The sequence below is a fragment of the Danio aesculapii genome, chromosome 3 (genome assembly GCF_903798145.1).
Source record: "Danio aesculapii chromosome 3, fDanAes4.1, whole genome shotgun sequence".
Lineage (NCBI taxonomy): Eukaryota > Metazoa > Chordata > Actinopteri > Cypriniformes > Danionidae > Danio > Danio aesculapii.
This window is the reverse complement of record NC_079437.1, coordinates 32,609,364-32,637,032: the sequence shown is the minus strand read 5'-3', so window position 1 is coordinate 32,637,032 and position 27,669 is coordinate 32,609,364. Positions and strand designations below refer to the sequence as shown.

At 36.2% G+C, this 27,669-nt stretch overlaps 1 protein-coding gene across 1 annotated transcript; it reads left to right on the top strand.

Annotated features, from left to right (window-relative positions):
- Positions 1 to 207: 207 nt before the first annotated feature.
- On the top strand, positions 208 to 26,800 carry abi3a (ABI family, member 3a). The gene is made up of 9 exons (XM_056453744.1): positions 208 to 460; positions 3,862 to 4,032; positions 12,268 to 12,447; positions 16,078 to 16,136; positions 18,040 to 18,135; positions 20,300 to 20,616; positions 23,153 to 23,272; positions 24,972 to 25,097; positions 26,121 to 26,800. The coding sequence occupies exons 1-9, from the start codon at positions 329 to 331 to the stop codon at positions 26,282 to 26,284; spliced, it is 1,365 nt and encodes a 454-aa protein (XP_056309719.1). The 5' UTR covers positions 208 to 328; the 3' UTR covers positions 26,285 to 26,800.
- Positions 26,801 to 27,669: the final 869 nt, after the last annotated feature.

The window sequence follows — 27,669 nt, the reverse complement described above, 5'->3', positions numbered from 1 at the left end:
GTATTTACAGTATACACCGCCACTGAAGGGACCATGTGTTTTTTAAACACAATATTATTAAACAGCGGATCTCAAAAGTCACTTCAGCTGCTAACTTATAACAAGTTTAAATGTAAAGAAATAAAAAGCTGACAAATGCCTCGTTTCAACATTCCTGCACAGGACATGAGTAGATGATCTGAGTTTGCAGCATCATAGCTGTGTGTGTGTGATGACAGAGGAAGGCAGTGGCGGATGAGTTCTGACTGACAGACTGCCATCAGTCGGCTAACTGTCGCAGGGAAGTTTCCGGAGTTGTTCTTGAACGGTTTTCTCAATCCACGGCGCTATGAAGGATCAAAATTACAGCGATGAAATCACAAAAATACTGGAGGAGGCTCCTACTGCCCGCAAAGCACTTTTAGACAACTACGACAACTTGCACAAAGTAGCGGAGTACTGCGAGAACAACTACCTGAAGGCAAGACTCTGACCCATCACATCATCACACTTACTGAGTCAATCTGAGAGACTTAAAACTGAGGAAAGCAAAAAATCTGATTCAATCTAACTGTTGGATAGCATACGTGACATTTTAAGTTTACAGTATACGTATGTGCATTTCTGCACCGCTTTTCATTGTTTGTCTTTATATAAATTCACTAGAAATGGCTAGTTTAAGTTATAAACTTAATTTAAAAAGGTAAATATATTTCGATCCTTAAAAATACTATATTAAGTTATAGCCTAAATGGTGAACATTATAGTGCATTAATAAAGTGTAGTCTATAAGTAAAGTGTATTATCATTATAGAATTTACAACACTTTGTTAATGAATGCTACAACATAGCGTGAATTGATAAACTGTAAAAAACAGTGTAGTGTACTTTAGTTTTTACTACAGTAAACTCAACTGGTGTACTGTGTAATATCCAGTAGTTGTTAAAAATGAGTGCAGTATTGTGTTGTTTATAGTTTATTCTATAGTTGTTGTATTGCACAGCAACTGAATTACCACAACAGATCAATACAAGTAGCATACTTTTTTATAGTGTGGTTCGAAAACACCAAGAATTTTTTTCATGACCCTTAAGAATCAAAATCTTTACAATGGTCATGCAAACATTTAAGTACTTAGATGTGTTACCAGTTACTTGTTATGTTTACCAGTGGTGTAAAGTACCAAATTACAAATACTCAAACTACTGCAATTGAGTAGTTTTTCTCAGAAACAGTAATTTGCGAAGTAGTTTCAAAGAGGTGTACTTTTACTTTAACTTGAGTACATTTTTAGTGCAGTATTGTTACTTTTACTCTACTACTTTCCTTCAACCTGCAGTCACTACTTTATTTTTTCTTGTCTATAGGGATTAGAAAAATCAGTCCTTTGATTCCTGTCCAATCAAATCACACATAGAACGTAAATTTCTTCATAATGAACCACCTCAAGACATGGGAGATTTATAATAGCAGAAAACTGTTTGGAGGCATTAAAAATGTCCAAGAAGATGTCCAAAATCTTTACATGCTTTGACCCAGAGACTGTTTAAATGCATGTCACTGATGAGAATATGACGAATGTTTACTGTATGATGACCGAAATGGCGTCATGACGTCAGATTGACGTTGTACCCCAATGTCATGGGGACATTGCATTTTGTTTGGAAATTAAAATTGGGTTGACATTAAAACCCAACGTCAGGCTGACCTCAATGTCCAAAGTCCAACCTAAAATCAACCGAATATCTGATATGAACGTCTAATGATGTTAAAGCTTGACGTTGTGTGGACGTTATCACTATGACGTCTATCAGATGTTGGATTTTGGTTGCCATACCTGACTAATAAATTTCAGTATTTGACGTTAATATGTTGGTTTAAGAGGGGTGTCCAAAGTCAGTTCTGGAGGGCCAGTGTCCTGCTGACTTTAGCTCCAACTTGTTTCAACACACCTGCCTGGAAGTTTCAAATATACCAAGTAAGAGCTTGATTAGCTGGTTCAGGTGTGTTTGATTAGGGTTGGAGCTAAACTTTCCAAGACAAGGCCCTCCAGGACCAAGTGTGGACACCCCTGGTTTAAGATGTTGAGATGCTCGACGTTGGATTTTGGTCACTTTCCAACACAACCTAAAATCAACCAAATATCAACGTCATTTGACATCGTTGTTGGACATTAAAATAACATTGTCCTTAGACGTTGTCTAGACATTGACTTTTGGTCACCTGCTGGGCAACAACTAAATCCACTACATAATGTTACGTTAACACATCCACAACTGAGATGTAAATACATCAGTTTTTTACAGCGTAATACTCACTACTCTTGAGTACTTTTAAAAGGGCTACTTTTTACTCATACTCTGAGTAATATTTACAACAGATACTTTTACTCTACTTGCACTACATTTTTTAGGCAAGTAATGGTACTTTTACTTATGATTTTTCAGTACTGTTTCCACCACTGATGTTTATTGACTCCAAATCTTGTAAAACTGCTAAAATACTGAAGCAGAAATAGATCTTAGCTGTTCATACCCATGCAAGTATCCGCCAAATATAAATGTGTTATTGAGCATCATTCAGGAAGGAAGATTAGTTTAAAGTGAAGCAAGACTGTCTTCCTTACAGTAGAGATAATATCTCATTTGACCCCTGGTTCAAGGTTTCATTTGCTGCCATGTCTTTGCTAAGCCTTTTTTCTACCAGTAAATGAATGACTGAATAAGTAAGTGAATGAATGAATAAAAGTAACCGAGTTTACATCTCACAGTTCAGATATAAACTCGAAGTTTTACAATTCAAAGAAAAAAGAACTGTTAAACTGCAGTGCAATATTGCACATAAACATAGGTTGCACTAATTCATATTGAATTGTACATAATTACAAATGTATATGTGCAGTGGTTATGTTCATATATATCTGCATACTTCTGATTATTAATAGCAATGTACATATATTCATCTATTGTAAATCTCTGATCATAGCTAATACAATCTGTATATAATGTTCATAGTACATCCATCTGTAAATATCACCATAGTTTTTTCTTTAAATGCACTTTATAATTTATACCTGTATCTTGCACTTGCTGCTATTGCACTGCTGGTTAGACCTAAACTGCATTTTGTTGCCTTGTACTTGTACATGTGTTATGACAATAAAGCTGAATCTAATCTAATCTAATAAAAGATATAGAATGGGAAAAAAATCAAAATGGCAAGGTATAAACCTTTATAAATTTTTCTAGTTTTGTCTCAACATTTTTAAAAACTTTTCCTTTCAGAATTATGACTTTTTTCCCTTATTTTAACACATTTTGTCTTCAAATCAGATTTAATTTCTCTAAATGTTAATGTTACTAATATTATGAGGCATAAATTGTTTTTAACTTGAAACTACTATACCAAACTCTGAGAAAAAAGTAAGAATTGTGTCATGTAAAACTTGTGAATTCATAATTGACATGAAATAAAGTAAAAAATATTACATTAATACAGCAATTACCATTTGTAGGTTTTATTTTGTTGCAGAAACAAGCTTCCATAGCAGTCTCAATGACAGAAATAATTTACCAACATTAAATAATGCCTTAATAAAAATGTTAAAAAGATGAATGTGGCCTGAACTTAAGTCAAAGAATCATGGGTCAACAAATGCAAGCAATGGTGTTTAGCTACAAAATCACTTGCGTATTTGTACATAAAACTCCTTCCCTTTTATTTTTGCTTCAGGTTGATAAATAAGAGCACATATTGCTTGCAACACCAACCATAACAAGAGCTAGTAATAATGTGCAATAAAAATGAAGATAATTTAACCTAAAGTATGCTTCAAATTTCAGATCAACAGTTATATTAATGAGATGTTTCTATCTCTGCAGTCTGGAAATGACAGCAACAAAGCTCTGGAAGAGACTAAGGCCTTCACCACCCAGTCTTTGGCTAGTGTGGCCTATCAGATCAGCTCTCTGGCCACCAATGTGCTCAAGCTACTGGACGCACAAACCCTTCAGCTCCGTAAGATAGAGTCCTCTGTCAACCAGATCGGACAGGTATCTGCTCATTCTTCTTTGTCTCTTAAGTTCAGATGTTTAGAGATACTCAAGAACTCTGTAAAAGAGTTCAGCGGTGTCATGTGGACTCTTTATCGGCTCCGCAGTGTCGCCTTTCATTTCATTTTAAAAAATGGAAGTTGTCATTCAGATGCACTGCATTTAGCAGTTTGTTCATGTGCTGGTTCCTTTTTCACACTCAGTAATTAAAGATCAGTTCAAGGTTTGGTCTGGAAACTGTGGTAACTTTGCTCACTCATCACCTTTAAAGCAACTTCTCTTTTAAGAGTGTGAATTACTCTATTATTAATTTAAATATTTTCTCACTGAAGACAGTCAAACAACATTTTTTAAACAACAACTTGGACTGATTATACTAGTTTCTTTCCTGGTATGTATCAAAATATTTATAGAAAATTAAAAAAAAAGGTCACTGAAGCAGAGTTTTCATCCTAACATGAAGCAAATCCTTTGGAATTTTGCAAAAAAATAAAATATTCCTTGTGGAAATTAGGTGCATTTCCATCAAGTTGCTAGAGAGGCAGACTGTATTGTTGGTAACATAGTAACCAAGAGTAAACAAGGCAAGCATAATGAAGACAGCTGATTAATTAAGGGGTTTTAATGTTTGCCACGTCAGAGTTTATTAAGCAAATACGTTTCCATCTCCCATTATTCACATTAACCCTTTTTCTCGCAAGTCAAAAAAGCGAGCATAAAAACATTTTTGCAAACTAAGGGATTTTTATTCGAATGTTTCCGTTTCGGGGGCGTCACGGTAGCGCAGTGGATAGCATGACTGCCTCACAGCAAGAAGGTCGCTGGTTCGAGCCCTGGCTAGGTCAGTTGGCATTTCTGTGTGGAGTTTGCATGTTTTCCCCGTGTTTGCGTGGGTTTTCTCCGGGTGCTCCGGTTTCCCCCACAGTTCAAAGACATGCGGTACAGGTGAATTGAATAAACTAAATTGGCCGTAGTGTATCTGTGTGTATGGGTGTTTCCCAATGTTGGGTTGTAGCTGGAAGTGCATCCGCTGTTTAAAACATATGCTGGATAAGTTGGCGGTTCATCCCGCTGTGGCGACCCCTGATAAATAAAGGGACTAAGCTGAAAAGAAAATGTATTAATGAATGTTTCCATTTCCATCAAGGGTGTAGATTTGCTCTTGGCATTGTTGTGGACACATATCTCTATCACGCATGCATAGAACAGCACAAATTCGCTTTCCGTGCTTTTTAAAAACATGAATAGAGGCTTTAAACACACTGGAATAACAATTATGAAAGACGTCCCATTCTGCAAAAGTCAATTTACATGATTTTACTGCAATCTGGCTTTGAATGTAGAGAAATTCAGAGAGGCACGTGACACAGTTTAACTGTTTTATCCCGATTATTATTTTTCATAATCATAAAGGCCAAAATCAAAACTGAATTTCGATTAATTGCACAGCTTTGGTTAATATTATTATGGTGGACTCCAAGCGAACTTGGCTTTAAAACTTGACTGTTTGAAAAGTAGCTACTTATGTCCATGTCTTGTACAGTGAAGGAGGACTGGAAAATTTCCTTGTTTTGGCTCTTCTCACTTTTCATTGTCATTGTGGCCCAGCCAATCACACTGTCCTTATGTGTTTGTGGGAGGGAGGACCAGAGAAGAGTACGTGATTTAACCCCTTCTGCATGTCTAGGTTACTAAAGGTTGACGTAGCATTATTTTATTTTGAAGGTGATTCAATTATTGGTGGGCATATTTCAGTAATTGCTGGATATTGGTGAGGACACATCCCCTTCATCCATGCCAAATCTACACCCTTGGTTTCCATCATTTGTTCTCATGCAATACTTCAAAATGCCCATTAACACAAGGTGATAGAAACAGCTTGAGATGAAACCAAAAGCCAGATATAAATTATACCCTATTGTTCTGGTACAATCATTGTATTCCCAAAAACAAAAACACCCCTTAGGGTGCGTCCAAATCCAAGATATTTCATTTTTGATCTAAAACTACCTTTGTTTTACTGCTGGATAGCAATTGCAACTACATTTTCTTTCGTCCTGTTGCAAAAATATAATACAAAGGTTGTACAAAGTACCAATATAAAGGTTAACAGCACTTATCTGGCTTCAGGTGATGCCACTTTAAACATCGGTATAATCTGTGTCATGTGACTAAACTTGCTTTTTTACTTTCAGAATTGTTCACATTTTGAAACTAGATATTAAAGTTTGAGGACAAACTTTATGGTGGCTTGAAAAGCCGAGTCTGAATTAGCATGTTACTAGCATGAATTAGCAAGTAACTATCATGATTCTAACATAAATTAGCATGTAACTAGCATCATTCTAGCATGAATTAGCATGTTACTAGCATGTTTCTAGCATGAATTAGCATGATTCTAGCATGAATTAGCATGTTACTAGCATGTTTCTAGCATGAGTTAGCATGTTACTAGCATGTTTCTAGCATGAATTAGCATGTTACTAGCATGATTCTAGCATGAATTAGCATGTTACTAGCATGTTTCTAGCATGAATTAGCATGTTACTAGCATGTTATTAGCATGATTCTAGCATGAATTAGCATGTTTCTAGCATGAATTAGCATGTTATTAGCATGATTCTAGCATGAATTAGCATGTTACTAGCATGATTCTAGCATGAATTAGCATGTTACTAGCATGATTCTAGCATGAATTAGCACGTTACTAGCATGTTTCTAGCACGAATTAGCATGTTACTAGCATGTTTCTAGCATGATTTAGCATGTTATTAGCATGATTCTAGCATGAATTAGCATGTTTCTAGCATGAATTAGCATGTTATTAGCATGATTCTAGCATGAATTAGCATGTTACTAGCATGATTCTAGCATGAATTAGCATGTTTCTAGCATGAATTAGCATGTTACTAGCATGATTCTAGCATGAATTAGCATGTTATTAGCATGATTCTAGCATGAATTAGCATGTTACTAGCATGTTTCTAGCATGAATTAGCATGTTACTAGCATGATTCTAGCATGAATTAGCATGTTACTAGCATGATTCTAGCATGGATTAGCATGTAACTAGCATGATTCTAGCATGAACTAGCATGTTTCTAGCATGAATTAGCATGTTATTAGCATGATTCTAGCATGAATTAGCATGTTACTAGCATGATTCTAGCATGAATTAGCATGTTACTAGCATGTTTCTAGCATGAATTAGCATGTTACTAGCATGATTCTAGCATGAATTAGCATGTTACTAGCATGTTTCTAGCATTAATTAGCATGTTACTAGCATGTTTCTAGCATTAATTAGCATGTTATTAGCATGATTCTAGCATGAATTAGCATTTTTCTAGCATGAATTAGCATGTTATTAGCATGATTCTAGCATGAATTAGCATGTTACTAGCATGATTCTAGCATGAATTAGCATGTTACTAGCATGTTTCTAGCATGAATTAGCATGTTACTAGCATGTTTCTAGCATGAATTAGCATGTTACTAGCATGATTCTAGCATGAATTAGCATGTTACTAGCATGTTTCTAGCATGAATTAGCATGTTACTAGCATGATTCTAGCATGAATTAGCATGTTACTAGCATGATTCTAGCATGAATTAGCATGTTATTAGCATGATTCTAGCATGAATTAGCATGTTTCTAGCATGAATTAGCATGTTATTAGCATGATTCTAGCATGAATTAGCATGTTACTAGCATGATTCTAGCATGAATTAGCATGTTACTAGCATGTTTCTAGCATAAATTAGCATGTTACTAGCATGATTCTAGCATGAATTAGCATGTTACTAGCATGATTCTAGCATGAATTAGCATTTTACTAGCATGATTCTAGCATAAATTAGCATGTTACTAGCATGATTCTAGCATGGATTAGCATGTTACTAGCATGTTTCTAGCATGAATTAGCATGTTACTAGCATATTTCTAGCATGAATTAGCATGTTACTAGCATGATTCTAGCATGAATTAGCATGTTACTAGCATGTTTCTAGCATGAATTAGCATGTTACTAGCATGATTCTAGCATGAATTAGCATGTTACTAGCATGATTCTAGAATGAATTAGCATGTTATTAGCATGATTCTAGCATGAATTAGCATGTTACTAGCATGAATTAGCATGTTATTAGCATGATTCTAGCATGAATTAGCATGTTATTAGCATGATTCTAGCATGAATTAGCATGTTACTAGCATGATTCTAGCATGAATTAGCATGTTACTAGCATGAATTAGCATGTTATTAGCATGATTCTAGCATGAATTAGCATGTTATTAGCATGATTCTAGCATGAATTAGCATGTTATTAGCATGATTCTAGCATGAATTAGCATGTTTCTAGCATGAATTAGCATGTTGTTAGCATGATTCTAGCATGAATTAGCATGATTCTAGCATGAATTAGCATGTTTCTAGCATGAATTAGCATGTTGTTAGCATGATTCTAGCATGAATTAGCATGATTCTAGCATGAATTAGCATGTTTCTAGCATGAATTAGCATGTAACTAGCATGATTCTAGCATTAATTAGCATGTAACTAGCATGTTACTAGCATGATTCTAGCATGAGTCAGCTTGTTTCTAGCATGAATTAGCATGTTGTTAGCATGATTCTAGCATGAATTAGCATGTTACTAGCATGACTAGCATGTCACTATCGTGTTGCTAGCACCTTTCTAGCAAGATTAGCATGTCAGTAGGATGTTAAAACTGTTAGCGTGTGTTAGAATAGCTAGTCACAGTCTCTGGGACAGTTGCTAGGGTGCTGAAATTGGTTGCTAGGGAGTGGCTAGTAAGTTTAAAGGTAATCAGTGATTGGCTGCTGGCTAGACTGAGTTGAATGAGGCTAGACTCTAGTCTGTGGGACAGTCTGATGCAGAGTTATGAGCTCACAAAGGTTGATCCAATGTTAAGTAAATGGGAGTCTTTTACAATGGAAGTCTATGGGACAGTTGCTAGGGTGCTGTAAGTGGTTGCTAGGAAGTGGCTAGTAAGTTAAAAAGTCATCAGTTATTGGCTGCTGGCTAGACTGAGTTAAATGAGTCCAGTTAGAAGTCTGTAGGACAGTCTGATGCAGAGTTATGAGCTCACAAAGTTTGACCCAATGTTAAGTCAATGGGACTTTTGGGTTTTTTCTGGGTTGTTTTTCGGAAAACCCAAGGTCGGATCAGTTAGAAAAGATATAGCAACCCGAGTCAGACCAGTTTGAAGGTTTGACGAAAGTTTGAAGTGTGTAGCTTGAAAGGCCTAGGAGGAGATACACTTAGAAATTAGTCTCAGAAGAATAAGAAGAAGAAGAAGAAGAATAATAATAAGTTTAAGATAGATAACAATATGCTGGCTTTTCAAGCCACCATAATAATAATAATCATTCACTTGTAGAAAAAGTAGTGTAGGACACTTTTAGATGTATCCACTTGGAACAAGCTTTAGGAAAAGCAAACATTTTTTAGATAAAGCCCTATTCCACTGTGGATTGAAGGCCAAACCTAGAAAAAAAAATCTTTTTTTAAATGTACAATTACTAAGTACATCTCAGTCTCACAGACTCACTCTCTCTTGTTTAACAAAAACACAGCTGCTGCAGTCTTACATATCTGTTATAGTCATCTCTGTTTTAATACTGCTGTAAGAATTTCTGTAATAAGTGAGAAAAAGTATGTCCAGGCGGTTTTCACAGAATAAAAAGCAGAATACTTGCCAAAAATTGTCATAATAGTTTAATAATTCATTAAACGCAAAGCTGAAGGAAATGAAAACTGCTGAATAGAGCATACACCAACCTATGTATTATTCAGTCACAAGATGGCACCAAGCAGTGAAAAACAGGGTCATGACAGACAAGTAGATACATGGATGCGAGCATATTCATTGACAATCAGGATGATTTGAAGTACCGGATGAGCCTGTGTTATTAGTTTCAGTAGTTGTTGTCTAGGAATAACATACAAGTGGAAAATTACCAATCAGAAACAAGTATTCCAGACAGCCCTGTAATAACAACTGCCTGCGTGTCTTTTATCCTGCTTATTACATGACTTCTTGCCACAAAATATAAAAAATAAAACATTGTTCTGAGCCATAATAGTTTATTAATTCTTTAATTAAAGGCAAAGCTGGCAAAAACGAATACAGGTTATCTGGAAATAACACCTCGGAATATAGAGACAGACTGATTAATATCAAGAACTCCAGACATCTGTGAAATAATCTACAATAACATACGGCTTGATGTGCATTATTCCTTACTTATAGCCTTGAGTTTTGTCGTATATTTTAACTGACCCAAAATCTATGACTGGTTTTAAAAAACTAGTGTTTTGGTGAGGGATTTCCAATTGTTGAAATGATTTAGATGGGATAGTGTTGTGGAAATCAGTGTTTGGGGCCCCTGTCACCCGGGTGATAATACTCTGTGGGCCTCCTCCTCTATCCCCTTGGGCTCAGCATTCCAGTGCTCTCCGTGCTCAGCCTGCAGAACCAGGTCACCTGAGGCAGGGCTGAGCGGGGGAATGAAAGAGCCAGTGTTCTCTCGCTCAGAGCCAAAGTTTGAGCCCTGATTGATGTTCTCCATTGTCTGAACTGTGCCCAGGAAGAGCTGGAACAAGCAGGCCTGGGATAATGGCGATCCTTCTCACCCTGTCTGAGGGCCAGATTCAGGAAGTATCTGATGTCTGAGCAAGGCTTTTCTGTATTATACTGACAACATTAGTTCCTCCTACATCACAGACTGAGGTTATACTGTGGGAGTTGAGTGAATAGAACCTGTCAGAATATCTTTGGGTCAGAAAGTTTTGCCTGTCAATATCTGAATGTGATTAAAGGGATGAAAATCATCTTTTGTAAGCTGTTTGGACTGAACTGTGTGTAGGTATAGTGTGTCCACAGTCATATTGGGGTGGTATAAAGACAATATGTCTCTTTTTTATTTCCTGTCATTAAAATAGGGTCCAAATCCCTCCCATTTTGAGGCCCACCGCAATGTGATGTAGGTGTGTGGTTTTCCCGTCTGTCACTGTGCTGTTTATCTCACGCAGCCGAGGTGGAGATTGAGGCACACTCTGACAGGCACGTGGGAACGGTGGGTGGGCAGAATCAGCATTAAAGGCACAGACAACAAAAACAGCTACATTGTGTTCAGAGCAGAAATTCCAATATTCTGAAAGCTATAATAAATAATCTGATGGGTGTTTTGAGCTGATACTTTACAGACACATTCTGGAGACACAAAAGACTTGAAAAGGGGGTAAAATAGGTGCCCTTTAAAGGTGTTAACCATGATTTACACAAGGTAGTGTAACCATAGTTTTTATGACATAATATTAACATTAAAAGATCATATTTAAGAAACACATTGCAGCCTCAAAATGCTAATAACCTTCTATTAAAATTGTTTAACTTTGTCACTATGCTAAGCCAACAGGTTTTACCCATTTATCTTCAAGTTTTTAATAATTTAAAAGTTAAGGAAATGCTTATGATCACTTATTATTTAGTCTATTCTATTTTAAGTAGAGGCCAGAATGTTTAATTTTTAAATCTCGCACTTTCCTTCGGCTTAGTGCCTGATTTATTGGAGTTGCTACAGTGGAATGAACCACCAGTTACTCTGGCACATGTTTTTTATGAGGTAGATGCTTTTCCAGTCTCATTTTTTTAAATTCAACAATTAGTTTCAGTAATTTTGTTTAGAGATTTGTCATATTGGGCAGCACGGTGGCACAGTGGGTATCGCTGTTGCCTCACAGCAAGAAGGTCACTGGTTCTGTGTGAAATTTGCATGTTCTCACCATGTTCGTGTGGGTTTCCTCCGGGTGCTCCGGTTTCCTTCACAGTCCAAAGACATGCACTATATGCGAATTGAGTAGACTAAATTGTCCGTAGTGTATGTGTGTGAATGAGTGTGCATGGGTGTTTCCCAGTGATGGGTTGCAGCTGGATGTGCATCTGCTGTGTAAAACTTATGCTGAATAAGTTGGCGGTTCATTCTGCTGTGAATGCATGAATGGTTTGTCATATTTCATATATCATTTACCTGATATGTGTGCAAGACAATGGTAAACATTAACAACAAGAGCAGACAGCATTATATACTAGTCAATATTTGAAGTGGACCAGATTTATTTATTTATTTTTTCAAAATTCTCCTAAGACAAGAATGGGTTTGAGCTGAGTTCCAGATATCATATTTTTTATATCTCTTCTTTTATTCAGACAGTGGACATGCACAGGGAGAAGGTGGCCCGCAGAGAGATTGGTGCATTTACGGTTGGGAAGAGGGTTCCTCGCAATCATAAGGTTGTTCCACCAGCAAAAAACAAAGAAGCCAAGCTCAAGTACACCCGCACACCCATCTCTTTCTCTAGCTTGGACTCTGTTGGTCATGGAGTGAAGGTGAGAAAACATACAGTCTCATGAATTGGGTGTTGAACATTGTTAAGGACTATAGTAGTTATTAAGCAACAAAAAAACTAATCATAATCTGCCTTACAGTTTAAAGGTCCCATGAAGTGCTTTGAATTATGCATTTTTATTCGATGTTTGACGTAATCTCAACCAAAACTCGAAGAGAGTGTGGGACATAATGTAGCCCCTCCCCTTTAACAAAAACAGCCAATAGCGTTTTGTTTTTATCACCACTATGGAGTGAGAACAATTGAGCTCAAGTACATCTAATGAAAAGCAAACGAGAAGCATCTTGAAGGGGCGGGGCTTGTCAGATACTAGAGAGCATTTGATTGGTTATGATTTGATGAGAAACTGTAATATGAGGTGACGCGGGTAAAAACATTGGTCCATTAAGGTGGAGGTGACAAACTACAAGCTTTACATGTTTGTATCAGTTTTATATTTTCTAAACGCAAATTTTGTCAGTTTTGTATCTTACAGATATCTTAAAAACTAATAATACTGAAAACCTCTAAAAAAATATATTTTAATTTCATGGGACTTTTAACTCATTACTATGTGTGTGTTTAGTATAGGTGAGTTTTTTTGGCAAATTTATTAACTTTAATTAGAAAAATATATTTTCAAATGATTTTAAGTGCCCCACTATACCTTTGCAAATATTAAATTCCATCCAGTGTTTAATGTAGCTGTTTTTGAATATTAAAAACCTGCAAACTTTTAAAGCTAAAGTGCACAACAAATAAATGTCTGTATATATGAACTATAGAAACAAGTCATCTGTGATTCTAGTTTCACTTAGATCTATTACAAATGAACAGCATGTCAGTCATGCCACGTTATTGCTGAAACACATTTTATTCTGCCACAACTTATGCTCTTTCACACACACTTATGGTATAACCACTGAAGCTGAGATATAAATCGCTTACTTGGATCATAACTGCACTGTAGTTTATGATAAGAGAGTTCTGAAGAGTGTACAATTCATTAACTGAGCTCAGACAATAAATAAAACTCATTTTATATACAGTCGTAACTGATCTAATCGAAAATCTCATTGACCATTAGGTTCATCAGATCAACAGATATGTGGATCAATGGTTATTATTCTCTCAAATTGCCACTAAGAAACTTCCTGCGTATGTCACGCACACAATATAGGTTTAGGTTAATCAACTAGTTCCTCCTAATTTACCATTTTTCTTTTAGCCTTGTGTTGGAATTCAGATATGGTGATGATGGATATTTAGTTTCTTAAACATTCAGCCGCTGAACCCAATCACAGCAGATTGGGCAGACTGACCAATCAGAGCAGAGCAGATTTAGTTGTTTGAGTCTCTTTGAGAAAAGAGGTGGTGTGAAATGTATATTATGCGAAAATGAAAGAATTTTGAAACCTTTAATGAGAAATGAGAAAGATTTTTAAGAGTATCAATGTGGTTGAAGTAATAATAATAATAATAATAATTACTTACATTTATATAGCGCTTTTCTGGACACTCAAAGCACTTTACACATTTTTGGGGGAATCTCCTCATCCACCACCAGTGTGCAGCATCCATCTGGATGACATGATCGCAGCCATATTGCGCCAGAATGCACACCATACACCAGCTGATTGGTGTAGAGTAGATTAATGATGTGATGAAGCCAATTATGATATGGGGATGGTTAGGAGGCCATGATGGACAGAGGCCAATGGGCAAATTTGACCAGGGTGCCGGAGTTAAACCCCTACTCTTTTTCGAAGGACATCCTGGGATTTTTTTAATGACCACAAAGTGTCAGGACCTCGGTTTAACGTCTCATCCGAGTCCCCTTTACAATACTGGGGCATTAGGACCCACACAGACTTGTCAGGTCGAGCGCCCCCTGCTGGTCTCAATAACACCACTTCCAGCAGCAACCTAGCTTGTCCATGTGGTCTCCCATCCAGGTACTGACCGGGTACAGCCCTGCTTAGCTTCAGTGGGCAACCATGTAAGAGTTGCAGAGAGCCGCCAATTATTGCAAATTTAACATTATCCACCAACATTTACACAGAAACTGGAAGCTTGTTGCTAGCAATGCTTCTCTAGTCTGTGTTTTAACCTCATAAATCACCAAAAAAAAAGAATGTAACCCAGTTTACAATTATACAGGGGAATAAATGACGACCCAGGATTAGAAATAAGACATGAAATTAGAAAAGAAGTTATAAATGAAAAGTAAAATGGTATAAAGTGTAGTATGTTATTTTAGCTTAAATATTTTTTTAATCTTTGTCATATTTGACCACATCCTGTGATAAAACAGTTCAGTCTGGCATGAATTAACAGTGCAAACACACACACTCAGAGCAATGGCACATTCAAATCACTCCCTTATTTTCCCTCAAACACACACACACACATGGAAACACTCACACTCACGGTTGGTTGGCTGGCCATCAGCCACTAAGCAGCGTGGGAAAACAGCTAGAGTCATTAATTGGTGCTAGTACCCATGCTAAGCTAGCTCATTGATACCCTGTAAAGTCCGTATAGCAGTGAGCAGACAAACAAACACAAAGCTACAAGCATTTCACCGGAATGCACTTGTCAGAGACGAGGCAAGTGGCATAAAACCACAGAAAACTGCTGAAGCACACATTTAAATTGAGAAAGTCTAGCACGTTTGCCCACATATCTACTAAAGCTTTTTTTTACTTCTAAAAGGTAATTTTTTATTTAGGGTCATTTTAGGTCTGTGAGATTGTATTGAGAGTAATTAATTTGCCAGGATGCAATAAAAGGATTTATCAAAAAGGAAAAATACAGTGTTACTAAGCATTTCTATTTTAAATAAACGACTAGTCACCAAATAATACTGAAATCTTCAAACTAGGCATCACAGAATCAACAAAATTATTAAGCAGCTAATTTGAACATATAAATTGTTGGCACTAGATTAGCTTATTAAAATGATTTCTGAAGAATCCTAAAAAAAATCATACAAAAAATAAATGCACAATCTCCCTGTGTCCCCCTATATCAATGCTGAATTAATGATGATAGTTGACCACAAGGTTTGTTATATTATTTATATTATTTTAGTGTTGTTGAGATATTTAAATGAGTCATGTGATTGTAGCACTTAAAAGAAACTCTAGACGCACCTGATCACTGTTACCCTGATGATGGCAGTTCCTTGTCGAAACGCTTAGGTTTTTCTAAGGATTAACCATGTGAATAAAGGCTTTTTAAATTTTCCACATTTTTCGAGTACTTTGGACTGACTTTTGTTGATGTTTTAAAATATATTTATTTTATCAGAATCTCTCCAGAATAAGTGGATAATATAGAATCTATTTTTTGTCTGAGAATACTGTCTTTAAGAGTACTGTAAATTTTGACTTCATTGACAAACCCTTCCTCATTATAATAGGGAAGTATGCAATTTCGAATGCAGCCAATGTTTGTTTGCACGAGAAACTATTCTGGACAATATTTTTAACTCTTCCAGTTCTCAGATATTTCTGGACATGAAATTTGCTAATGCTGATAAAAAGGAGTCAGGGTGGTCAGTGTGTCACTGATATTAAAAATGTAGCTCCATCCAGAAACCACTAATCATCCTATTTGTTGTTTTCAGGATTCTGGCCAACCGCAGTTAAAAACGGCTACCATGTCGCGCAGCGGCAGCATACTGAGGTACATCCAGCACACTCACATCTCTCTAGTATCTTACATAGAATGAGTGTTATTCTAGTATTATTTACACACTATTCAATTTTTTGATTGACATTTTAATTTTCTTTGAATTTATTTCATAATTTTTTTACTTTATTGTTTTTATATTTCAGTGCAACTTTATTTTTAAGTTATTTGCCACAGCAACATTTCTTTTGTTCACTTTTTATTTTATTTTATTTTACATTTAATCAATTAGCAGCCGCTTTTGTCCAAAGAATCTTACATTGAGGAGGCATTCAGTGATTTAACAAGAAGAGGCAATAAACACAAGAAGTGCTAATTATACAAAGGAACTGTTAGTGCTTAGAGAATTAAGTGCTAGAGTTATACTGCGTTCAAAGCAGATGTGGATGAAGCGTCAAGTGTGAGTGATTTACATGTTAAGTCAATACAAAGACGCGAATAACCATTCTGCGGTGCAGTATGTGCGAATGAGGTGGCGTGAGTTGAACGTTTTGCACGGTTGACGTTTCATGCAAATCGCTCGAGTTGGAAAATCTGAACTTCAGCAGACAGTCACGCTGCGTTAACCAAACAGGAGCTTTCTCTTGTAGGGTGTGATTATGACGTAGTGCCTGTTATTGGTGTCCAGAGGGGAAATCCTCTTGCTGACATCGGACAACAGTTCATCAAACTGGGCTCGACTCAGTCTGAAGCACTGCTTAAAAACCTCCATCATCCAGGTATAGTTTCTGGAGGAGTTGATGAACTCACAGAGCTGGGTGCACCTCAGAAAGAGTCTAGTGGACTCAGACATGGCGCCAAATAAATATATACACTGTTTTTAGCCTTCCTAAAGCACATAAACACAGCTATTCTCTCAATAAAAACCATGTTAGCCATTTAGCAACAAAGCTAGAGTCATTGGGCAGACAGAAGCCCTGCCCATGACGTAAATCCGTGTCTATTGTGAAGTAAATTTTGATGCTCGAATGAACCGAATGTGACACATGAATGAAGCGAGTAAACTCAAAATGTTCGCACGGCTATTTAGGCACGATTTATTTGCGTGTCCCACATCTGGTGTGAACAGCATAAGGAGTTTAAGGTGCATATAGAGAGAAGAGTGTTTCTACAGGTGGTTTGTCAAGCCCACTCACTTGCGTGAAGCACACTTCATAAATGCACAACGTTTTTCTCTTTTTTTACTCTTATAAATATGGTGAAATTGTAAGAAAGTGTCTGGTGCAAATGTTCAAAACTGGTGCAAGTGTCAGAGAGATGAAAGAGTGTTTTCTACAAACTTTATTTGATTATTTTAGGTGATTGGTAATAGTTTTATTTAACAATACCAACACTTTGCAGGATGCATTCTTCTGCCAATTGCTTTAAATGTTTTTGTGTCAGTCATTTTTTCTTTACCTTGTGACATGAAAGATGCTGTTTTTACATAATCTTGAGACCCAATTCTTCATTCTTTTTTTGAAACATCTACCTGTTATCGCTAGAACACATCCTGTGTGACACCCACACAGCTGCAGCCACAGTGACTATCATGCTAGTCATCACATCTTCTTTCACTTTATGTTAGATCCTCCATGAAAATCTCTCTGTTATGCATAAAAAAGAGATATACAGTCACATTAGCTGATGGAATCAGACACACTCGTGCAGTCTCAGTCCTGTGTTCCTCTTCTGACTCAGTTAAGGTCCTTTCTCCAGGAAGTGCTTTTTGTTTGTTCTACCCACTTCCCCTCTTTGCGCGGCCTGAAAGCACTGTGGTGACTTTAGTTTCTCAGCACAAGCACATGAAACATGCACACGTCTTTTCAGGGCAAAGTGTATAAAATACAGAAGTTCTTGCCTAATATGAACTGTTTGGCCACTTATAATGTGTTTCGTTTTCTGTGTGTTGATGAAGTCGAGGTGGGCGTCCTCCAGAGCCTGTCCAGTGTCCTGTGGCCCCCAGTCTGTCTCACGGAGCATCCTTGACCTCACTCAATGACAAGTCTATCGCGTAAGAACACACTTAAAAGCCACATTTACTAACAGCTTTTCCCTGAACAAACCAACGAATTACTAAAAACATGCTGTAAAATATTACACTGCAAAAACTAGAGATGTTTTAACTTAGAGATTTTGTCTTGTTTCTTGTTCAAATATCCAAATATTCTTAAATCAAGAAATATTTTCTAGACAGGTGTAAAATATTGTCTTGTTTTCAGAAATAATAGGTCAAAATTATGCTGAAAGGGAAATGATTTTGCTTATCCCATTGGCAGATTATTTGTTTTAAGGGGGGATTACTACTTAATTTTGACCTATTATTTCTCAAAACAAGACAATATTTTTTGTTTGTCTAGAAAATATTTCTTGATTGAAAATTTTTAGCTGTTTGGACTAGAAATATGAAAAGTAAGAAAAGCATTTTTTTTTTTTTTGCTGTGTAGAGATAAAAAAGTACAAAAGCAGTTATTTTTGCTGACCTTTTTTCATTCCATTAGCAAGAGTTTCCCTTTCAGTTGCAACATTTATAGGAGGAGAGTATTTAAACATGCAATGCCTTTTACTAAAATGCATTTCAGTGGTATTTGTGTTATTTACTTTAAAAAAGCATGCATTAAGCAATTTTGTGCTTGACTTGCTGTGATAGTTGCTGTAGCAGAACTGATGAGAACAGAGAGCATTTTGTTAAAGAGGGAGAAATATCTCATGTTCATTTATTTGTAATGCCAGATGACGTTATGCTAATAAACTACATTGTTTTTAATTTCTGCCAATCTTTGTTGATTGGATTTTTATAAGAAATGAGTCGTGGCTGAACTATCAAAGTATGATGCATCATTTGAGAAAATAAATATGTAGATATGTAGATCCATCATTCAAACGGTGCTCGTTCAAATGTAAAACGTCCGTAATGATGCTCCTCAAGGCGGTGGAGAAACAACTACTTTAAATAAAATCTGCAACAGATCAGATAAAACTCCACTAACATTTATACATTTTTAAAAATCCAATATTGATTATAGGAGTTATAGTAGGGCTGGGTGATTTGGTGTAAAATCTAAAACTCGATTAATTGAACATTTTTACTCGATTACAATAAATGAACAACTATTATATTTATTTATTTATTTATTTAATTTTTTTTGCCCTCTTAGTTAGCTGACAGGTTTTGTACAATAAATAAGCTCATAAATTACAAGTCAGAGATTTCTGAATGAAGGGTGCATTAATTGATTTTAAAATAATTGAAGGAATTCAAACACCACCATTATTTATTGAACCTCAACGATGAACAACGCTAAATTTAAACACACATTGCCGAAAACCAAGAGTCACTTTTTTCTTATAAAAAAGCTAAAATAAATAACTTGCACTTTTGGAAACAAAATTTTTTTTTTCAAAGTTTTTTATACTAAAATAGAAAACACTTCTTCTACATCTTCTAAATAAAATAACTCCTGTATATTCTGTAAATAATATTTTAAACAGTGCATTTCTTGCATCTTCTGTAAACAAATATTTTATGTAAATAATAATTTTAATGTAATGGATAATATGCCGTCCCGAGGCATCTCTGGTACAGCTTTCAATCATCGAAAATGTAGTGCAAAGTACGCCTCAAAAATGGGTCCATCGTCCTACTTGACGTCCTACTAGAGATCAGATGTGGCTGCAAAAGGCCTCAAAAGAATAAATCAGCCACAGGCTTAACAGAGCGGGCTCACGTGACATGTAGAGAAAGTAATTGAAAATATCGTCCTGGAAAAATGAGATCGATTAGAAGTTCTGAATGTCGATTTCGATTACTTTTCAAATAATCGCCCAGCCCTAAGTTATAGTTAGTTGTCATAGTAAATAATTAGCTTGTTTGCTTGCCTTGGTCTGTCTTTTTCCCTCCTTGTTTAATTTTAAATACTTATACAGATATTGAGAATATTCCATATTTTGTAATACTTCATATTTCCATAACTATTGTAAACAAAACATAATATCATATACAAATCAGATATTTGGCCATACAATGAAATGTAAAACAATAAATATAATATATAATTATATATAATTTTAACATATATTTTATTTGTAATCTATAAAATGCCATTTAGTTAAAAAAATTTTAGTTTAAAGTTCCCTAAGTGTAAGTTTTCCTAACTATTTTTCTCAAATCACTGCAGTTCGAGTTTTGGTATAGCTGTGCCACCTCCTGTAGTGCCCAGCTGGCCCACCAGCCCTGATAGTGACATCATCAGCACACTATCGGAAGAAGTGCGGGAAGAAGGACCACCGCCTCCACCCCCAATGATGGAGGCAGAGGGTGAAGTGAATCATGGGCAGGAGGCCGCTCCACCAGCTCCACCACCACCTCCACCTCCTCCTATGGATTGTACCGAGAGTATCCCCCCGCCTCCTCCAATGCCCACCTCATCTACACCTGAACCAAGCAGCATGATGGCCATACCACCTCCCCCACCCGCTCCACCACTTGAAACAGGTTAGTTTGTACTGATCATTCAATATGACGGGTCATTTTAAGGTAACAACAGGCTACACCATGAGATATGTAAGGCATAAAGTACATACAGGCAGTTGTTATCACAGAATAAATCCTGACAGTATAATCGACAGTCATAATAGTTTGTTAGTTCTTCAATTAAATGCAAAGCTGACAGAAATGAAAACTTCTGAACGGAGCAGATGGAGCATACACTAACCTATGTATTATTCAGTAATAAGATGTCAAAAAGTAAAGCTGTTAGAAATGAAAATGGCTGTGTGTATTTATATGACTATGAATCTATGCGCTGATGGAGAAGATGATTTGAAGTTCTCGGATGAACCTGTTATTAGTTTCAACGCTTGTTATCTGGGAATAACATCCCTTGAAATGTGGCGACTGACCAATTAGAATCAAGTAAGCCAAAGTGCCGTGTATTTATATGTGAAAATATTTCTGTCCATGTTAGGTGATTATCAGCTACTCTACAGGAGTTAACATTTGAACTGGATCAAAAAAGTATATGTAAAGTTTCTAAAACTATTGAACAACACTCATTCTAGTGGGTAGCATTGTCGCTTCACAGCAAGAAGGTCTCTGGTTTGAGCCTTAGCTGGGTCAGTTGGAATTTCTGTGTGGAGTTTGCATGTTTTCCTCCAGGTGTTCCGGATTCCCCACAGTCCAAAGACATGTGGTATAGGTGAATTGGGCAAGCTAAATTGTCCGTAGTGTTCGTGTGTGAATGAGAGTGTATGGGTGTTTCCCAGTGATGGGTTAGAGCTGGAAGTGCATCCGCTGCATAAAACATATGCTGGATATGTTGGTGGTAGTTCTGCTGTGGCAACCCCTGATTAATAAAGGGACTAAACTTGTCTAAGGACAATATTGAAAGTATTTTTTGATTCACTTCAAATGTTGACTACTGTACATACTGTACATTGATGTTAAAATATATTTTGAAAGAAAATGCTTACCAAGGCTGCATATATTTGATTAGAAATACAAAAATATATGACCTGATTTTTTGTTCTGTAAAAAATAATTCAAGGAAAGATAAATACATTTACATTTAGTCATTTAGCAGACGCTTTTATCCAAAGCGAATTACAAATGAGGACAAGGAAGCCATTTACACAACTATAAGAGCAACAGTGAATAAGTGCTATAGGCAAGTTTCAGGTGTGTAAAGTCTAAGAAGCAAAGCATTAGTAATGTAATTTTTTTTTTTTTTGAGAGAGAGAACAGTTAGTGGTATAGCCAGAGAGGCAGTTGCAGATTAGGAAGGAAAGTGGAGACTAAATAGTTGAGTTTTTAGTCGTTTCTTGAAGACAGCAAGTGACTCTGCCGTTCTGATGCAGTTAGGGAGTTCATTCCACCAACTGGGCAGATTGAATGCGAGAGTTCGGGAAAGTGATTTCTTCCCTTTTAGGGATGGAACCACGAGGCGACGTTCATTCACAGAACGCAAGTTTCTGGAGGGCACATATATCTGCAGAAGTGAGAGCAGATAAGAAGGAGCAAAGCCAGAGGTCGCTTTGTAAGCAAACATCAGAGCTTTGAATTTGATGCGAGCAGCAACTGGCAGCCAGTGCAAACGGGTGAGTAGCGGAGTGACATGTGCTCTTTTGGGTTCATCAAAGACCACTCGTGCTGCTGCGTTCTGAAGCAGCTGAAGAGGTTTGATAGAATTTGCTGGAAGCCCGGCTAGTAGAGAGTTGCAATAGTCCAGTTTGGAGAGAACAAGAGCTTGAACAGTAAGTTGAACTGCATGTTTAGATAGGAAGGGTCGGACCTTTTTAAAATACGTAGCAAAACTTGAAAACCACTAAAAATAGAGCTGAAATATGGGATAGTCCCAGCACAAATGACATCTTGTCACCATAAAAGTCTTATGGTCTTAAAAACAAGAAAAATTACTAATAAAAAACAAACAAAAAAAATGCTATAGAAGTAAGTATGCATGTGTCAAGTAAAAATATAGTGTAGCCAGTGTTTCACAACTGGTGGGTTGAGACCCAAAAATGGAGGTATGAGTGGGTTGCGGAGCGTTCTTATGATGCTTTTTGATCTTGAAAGATGTGTGTGAAAGCTGTTGATGCTCCATTTAGATGCGGTTTATATGCACATGAGAAAAACACATTAACCTAAAGGCCATTTCAGATATATTGTGGCTGTCGGAAGAGTCAATTTTCAATGGTAGAAATGCGAAAAGCTGGTTTTGGAGGTGCTATGAAGGCAGTGGTTGCGTGCAACCAGTGCTCGAGCACCTGCAGAAAAAAAATTGTTATACAAGCCCTGCCTCTGAGCTATAAGTTGGCTTGCTAGGTTAAAAAATAATACAAATCACATACAAGAAAAAAACAGAGTTGCGGCTTAATGACCAGGGAAAATGTGAGATCCAGATCCAAACCAGTTGAGAATTACTGGTCTAGTCTAAAGGCATATTTGGTCACTGAAGTCAAGGCAGAGTAAGGGAATCTATAAATAATAGTTGTATAGTGCAGCAGAATTAAGTAGATTATTTTTTAATCAGTGGCCGAGGAGATTGGATTTCCTCCACCTGAAGCTCTCGGTGACATGCCTCCTCCACCAGCCCTTGACGGCCTTGATCTTCCAAGCCCACCACCTCTGCCTGGAGGGGAGAACATCGAAGGTACAAAAATGGCCAAACAAAAGTGCATGCTTGATCAAAAGTGATATTTTGTTGTGTGTCCTGCTTTAAAATGAAATCACATTTGCTTTATCTTGCAGCCAGTTTAAACTTCTGATCTTGGTGTTGTGGTTATTTGTATCTGCAAGCTTTTATTCTCGGAGCTCTTGTTCTTCACACTTGTCTCTCTCTTGTCACTCAGCTCCGCGTTCTCGCCGGTCACGGGTGCGACGTCATCCTCCTAGCACTCGCTCTCTCTCTCTCAGGGTCCGCATGGGCCCCAGCGCTCGCTCGCTGTACACGCGCTCGCTTTTCCTGCCTGCTGCTCAATCACGTAAGGCCTGCTCAGTCCTTATTTACTGAAGCTCACTGCTAGTTTCTACTATTGATGGCAAGAATGTTAAAGAATTCTTCACCCATAAAATGTAAATATGCTCACAATTTGCTCACTCTCAAGTAGTTCCAAACTTTTATAAGTTCATTTGTTTTTCTAGTGAATTACAAAAGCAGATATTTGTAAGAATTGTGTATACTGTAACTATTTACATCTAAAAAAAAATACAATGGAACTCAATGGCTACTAGTTTCCAACATTCTTCTAAATATCTTCTTTTGTTTTCAACAACAAAAGAAGAAACTTATAAAGATTTGGATAAGGTGAAGCGAGCATTAAAGAGCTCAGAGTCTTAGGTGCTGTTTACACTAGTGCGTTTTGGTTTTAATATGCATATATTTTATATAAGTTTTGTGAAAACACAGTGTTTTGAAAGCATTGAAGAACCTGTTTTAGTTTGCCTACACTACACAGACTGAAATGCAAACTTTTGAAAATGGATGCATGGCTATCCACAATTGCTCTCTGATTGGTCTTTTAGACTATTGCATATTATTCCCTGATGCCCTTTCATATGACTACTACACAACTGATAGACAGTAAGTACTGATGCTGGCAAAATTAATGCACGCCTAGTGATCATGAATGGTATAGAAAGCTGTGGAAGAAGTCTGTTTTTCTGAAACAAAGTAAAAATTCCAGTCTGGATGAGGAGCAATTGTATTCTAATATGCCTCAAAAATAAAACACACTAGTGTAAATGCCATCTTAATATTTGGGTGAACTAACCCTTTTAAGTCAACCAAAACACTTCTGTATTCTGGCATGGCAATATTTCAAAGACCTATTAGTTAAAATCTTTGCCCATTTGGTCTTCAGAGTTTCACACTTTAATTGGCTGGTTCGTGAAGACGTTGCCAGTTTCGAAATATTAGTTCTCCATGTCATGCTGCTTCTCTTTATTGACACCTGTCAGTCATGATCCCCCCACCCCCTCCATACCCTCCTCCTCTGGCTCCGCCTGCCTCGCTCAGTCCATTGTGCAGGATTCCTGCCCGCCTGCAGCACCTGGGTAAGTATGGCCTCTTTGTGCTCTTCATTTATGTTAGCCACTTTCTCAGTCTGCACTTGAGCAAGCCATATTACCCCCCTTTTTTTAACCTTATATCGCACACTTGTTTTACATCCTCAACAAAATGAAATTTTTCCTGGAAATGGAAAGCCTGCAGAGGATGTAATGTACTTTTTATTATTTGACAGCTGCTGTGGGCTGCTTTGAGGAAAATTGTGTATGGTTTAAACAAGCTTGTGATCAGATGCATAGCAGTTCCTGCTCTAATGTTGTCAATGTGTTAATGTTGTATTTAGATCTTGAGATTCCAGCACCGCCCCCTTCACCACCACTAGATGATTTTGACAGCTATGAGGAAATGCCTCCTCTGCCTCCCCCTATTGACTATGACATGTCAGCACCAGTTGACTATCTGGAGAAAGGTATAGGCTCAACTCTTTTTTTAGACTTAATTATAGAGCTTTTATTGTCATACATATCCAGCTTTGTGCTTACACCGTTTCAAATGATGGGTTTCATTTACAGTTTGAGGAACTTCTATTCAAAAATATTTTTTTATTTTTATATGTTATTTTTTAATAGATTTTCCACAAATTGAAAATCACAGTAGATAAAAAAAGGTCAATTAATGTGTAGCTTAAAATAAAAATTAAAAAAAAAAGAATTATACAATATTGCCAACCCCGGAATCCAAATAAATGTACAAATGGTTACAAATAATAATAATAATAATAATAATAATAATAACAACAATATTAATTATATATATATATATATATATATATATATATATATATATATATATATATATATATATATAATTATTATGTTTTTTTAAATAATACATTTGTGTATTATTAATTAAAAATAATTCATATATATATATATATATATATATATATATATATATATATATATATATATATATATATATATATATATAGAATAAGGGGTGATAGGTAATTTTTGCTTTGTGATTTTTATTCATTATGCAAATGACATTATGCTCGGCATTTTAATATGATATTTGTACAACAATCAAATCTGTGGCCAAAGCTCTTTTGAGTTTTAGTTTTTTCCATTTATCTTCCTTGTATTCCCTGCAATACAGTAATGTTCGACACATCTGTCATATTGCCATGGAAAGAATTGTTTTGAATTTTTGACGTTATATGTGGTCTGCTGAAAATAATTCGTTATTTCTGATTTTATTTTTGGATAGATGAACTGTGAGGAGAATAATGCCACACCATTACACTTAAGTTACAGTAGTTTCTAAAATCACTTCACTGATTGTTTAGTTTAGCGGAAGTTACTCCCATAACTAACACAAAGCATCTTCAGGCATAGGAACAATTTTGCATGGTGAATAAATATTCATTAAATTGCGATTAGAATATATGTACAAGTACTGATTTTCCATTGTAATCCTCTTTCCTTACAAGTGGTGGCACTATATACATACGACACAGGCAAGCCGGGTGACCTGGTGTTTCAGGAGGGGGACATCATTTACCTCACCAGCAGGAATGAGGATGGCTGGTGTGAAGGGGTCCTAAACGGAGTTAAGGGTTATTTTCCTGGCAACTATGTGGAGTCCACTGCTTAACCAGCCATACGATTTCACAATGTCACTGAGCAAATTATTTGAGACCTTCTTTCAACATTTTGTCAAGTGAATCTGTGTAGTAAGATTGGCTGTTCTGAGCTCCTTTTTGTTGTTGTTGTTGTTGTTGTTAGGGTGGTCAAACATCACAAAAGCTACTAACATGCTGACTGATGTTCCCTGCAAAGATGATTTTGCGTTTATGAAAATACCATGTCTCAAGTTTACTCTGGTTTTAAGAATAATGATCATTTATCTCTCAGGACTTTAAGTTATAATCTAAATGTACGACATATCAAGAAACATTTTTATGTGCATTTCAGATGTATTTGATCAAGTGAGATGATTAATGAATTCATATTTGTGTTTGAATAGGTTTTTGTGCAGAGTAAATATAATATAAAAATAATATATTTGTGTAATTTAATTTAGTTTCCTAATTAACCTTTATTACGTGTGATCCCCTTTTGCCAATACTGTATATTAACATTTATTTTTTACTGTGGTGAGTGAATGAAATCTGTTTTATGGTACCAAGTTAGCTTTTACAGTCAGGAGGCTTTTTGACCTGTTCATTCATAATGAACAGGCTCATCTGTCTTATTTTTTTATTTTTCTAAACTGTTACACAGTTGTTTATTACATGCTGAGAAAAGATATTAAAATTTATTTGATGCAAGCATGTTTCTCTTTGTTTTACAAAATGAAAGTTATTCTGGAGAATATACTGTAATGTATTTGGAAACCGTACGCTTAATAGCTCTCATTTATTAATGATCATTATATTGTTTTTTAACACACATTCTAACTTCTCCCAAATCTGTACACCTAATTCTCCTTAGTCATGTACACACATGAATTTGTCGCTAAGCTCCTGTCACTACTGAGCATTCTGAAGAGTGCCAGCATGAATGAGCTTAGTCATATCCATAAAACACACCCAAACCATTGCCATATAAGGGTTTTCCACTCAACCCAGCAATTATTCTCAGATTTATTTTCAGAGTGCATTAATAATAAAAAATTCTGTAAAATAATTTGATATCTAAACTAATATGGCCGATTTAAAGTGCAATGTCAAAAAGTTCAATGCATTTTTATGATCCTAAATCAGGAAAAGGTAAATAATAATTAATTATGTTACTACTAATGTGAATTAGTATTTCTGACAAATTTTTCATTTATTTTTAGCCATAATACAGATGATGTAATGGCTGTGCTTTAATGAAAATCTGAGGTTAACATTGACAAATCATCTTCTAAAAACAAATACTGAACTCTACACACTTTAATGATATAATGGAAATAATGAATGTCTGCAAAGTCAAATGTCCAGGTGTAATAAAGGCTGGAGATACAGGTGCTGTGTCTTTAAACAGCAGACAGTG

Coding starts and splice junctions, on each gene's coding strand:
- abi3a (XM_056453744.1), top strand. CDS start 329: ATGAAGGATCAAAATTACAGCGATGAAATCACAAAAATACTGGAGGAG. Junction 461..3,861: donor GCGAGAACAACTACCTGAAG/GCAAGACTCTGA, acceptor CTATCTCTGCAG/TCTGGAAATGACAGCAACAA. Junction 18,136..20,299: donor CTCAATGACAAGTCTATCGC/GTAAGAACACAC, acceptor AAATCACTGCAG/TTCGAGTTTTGGTATAGCTG.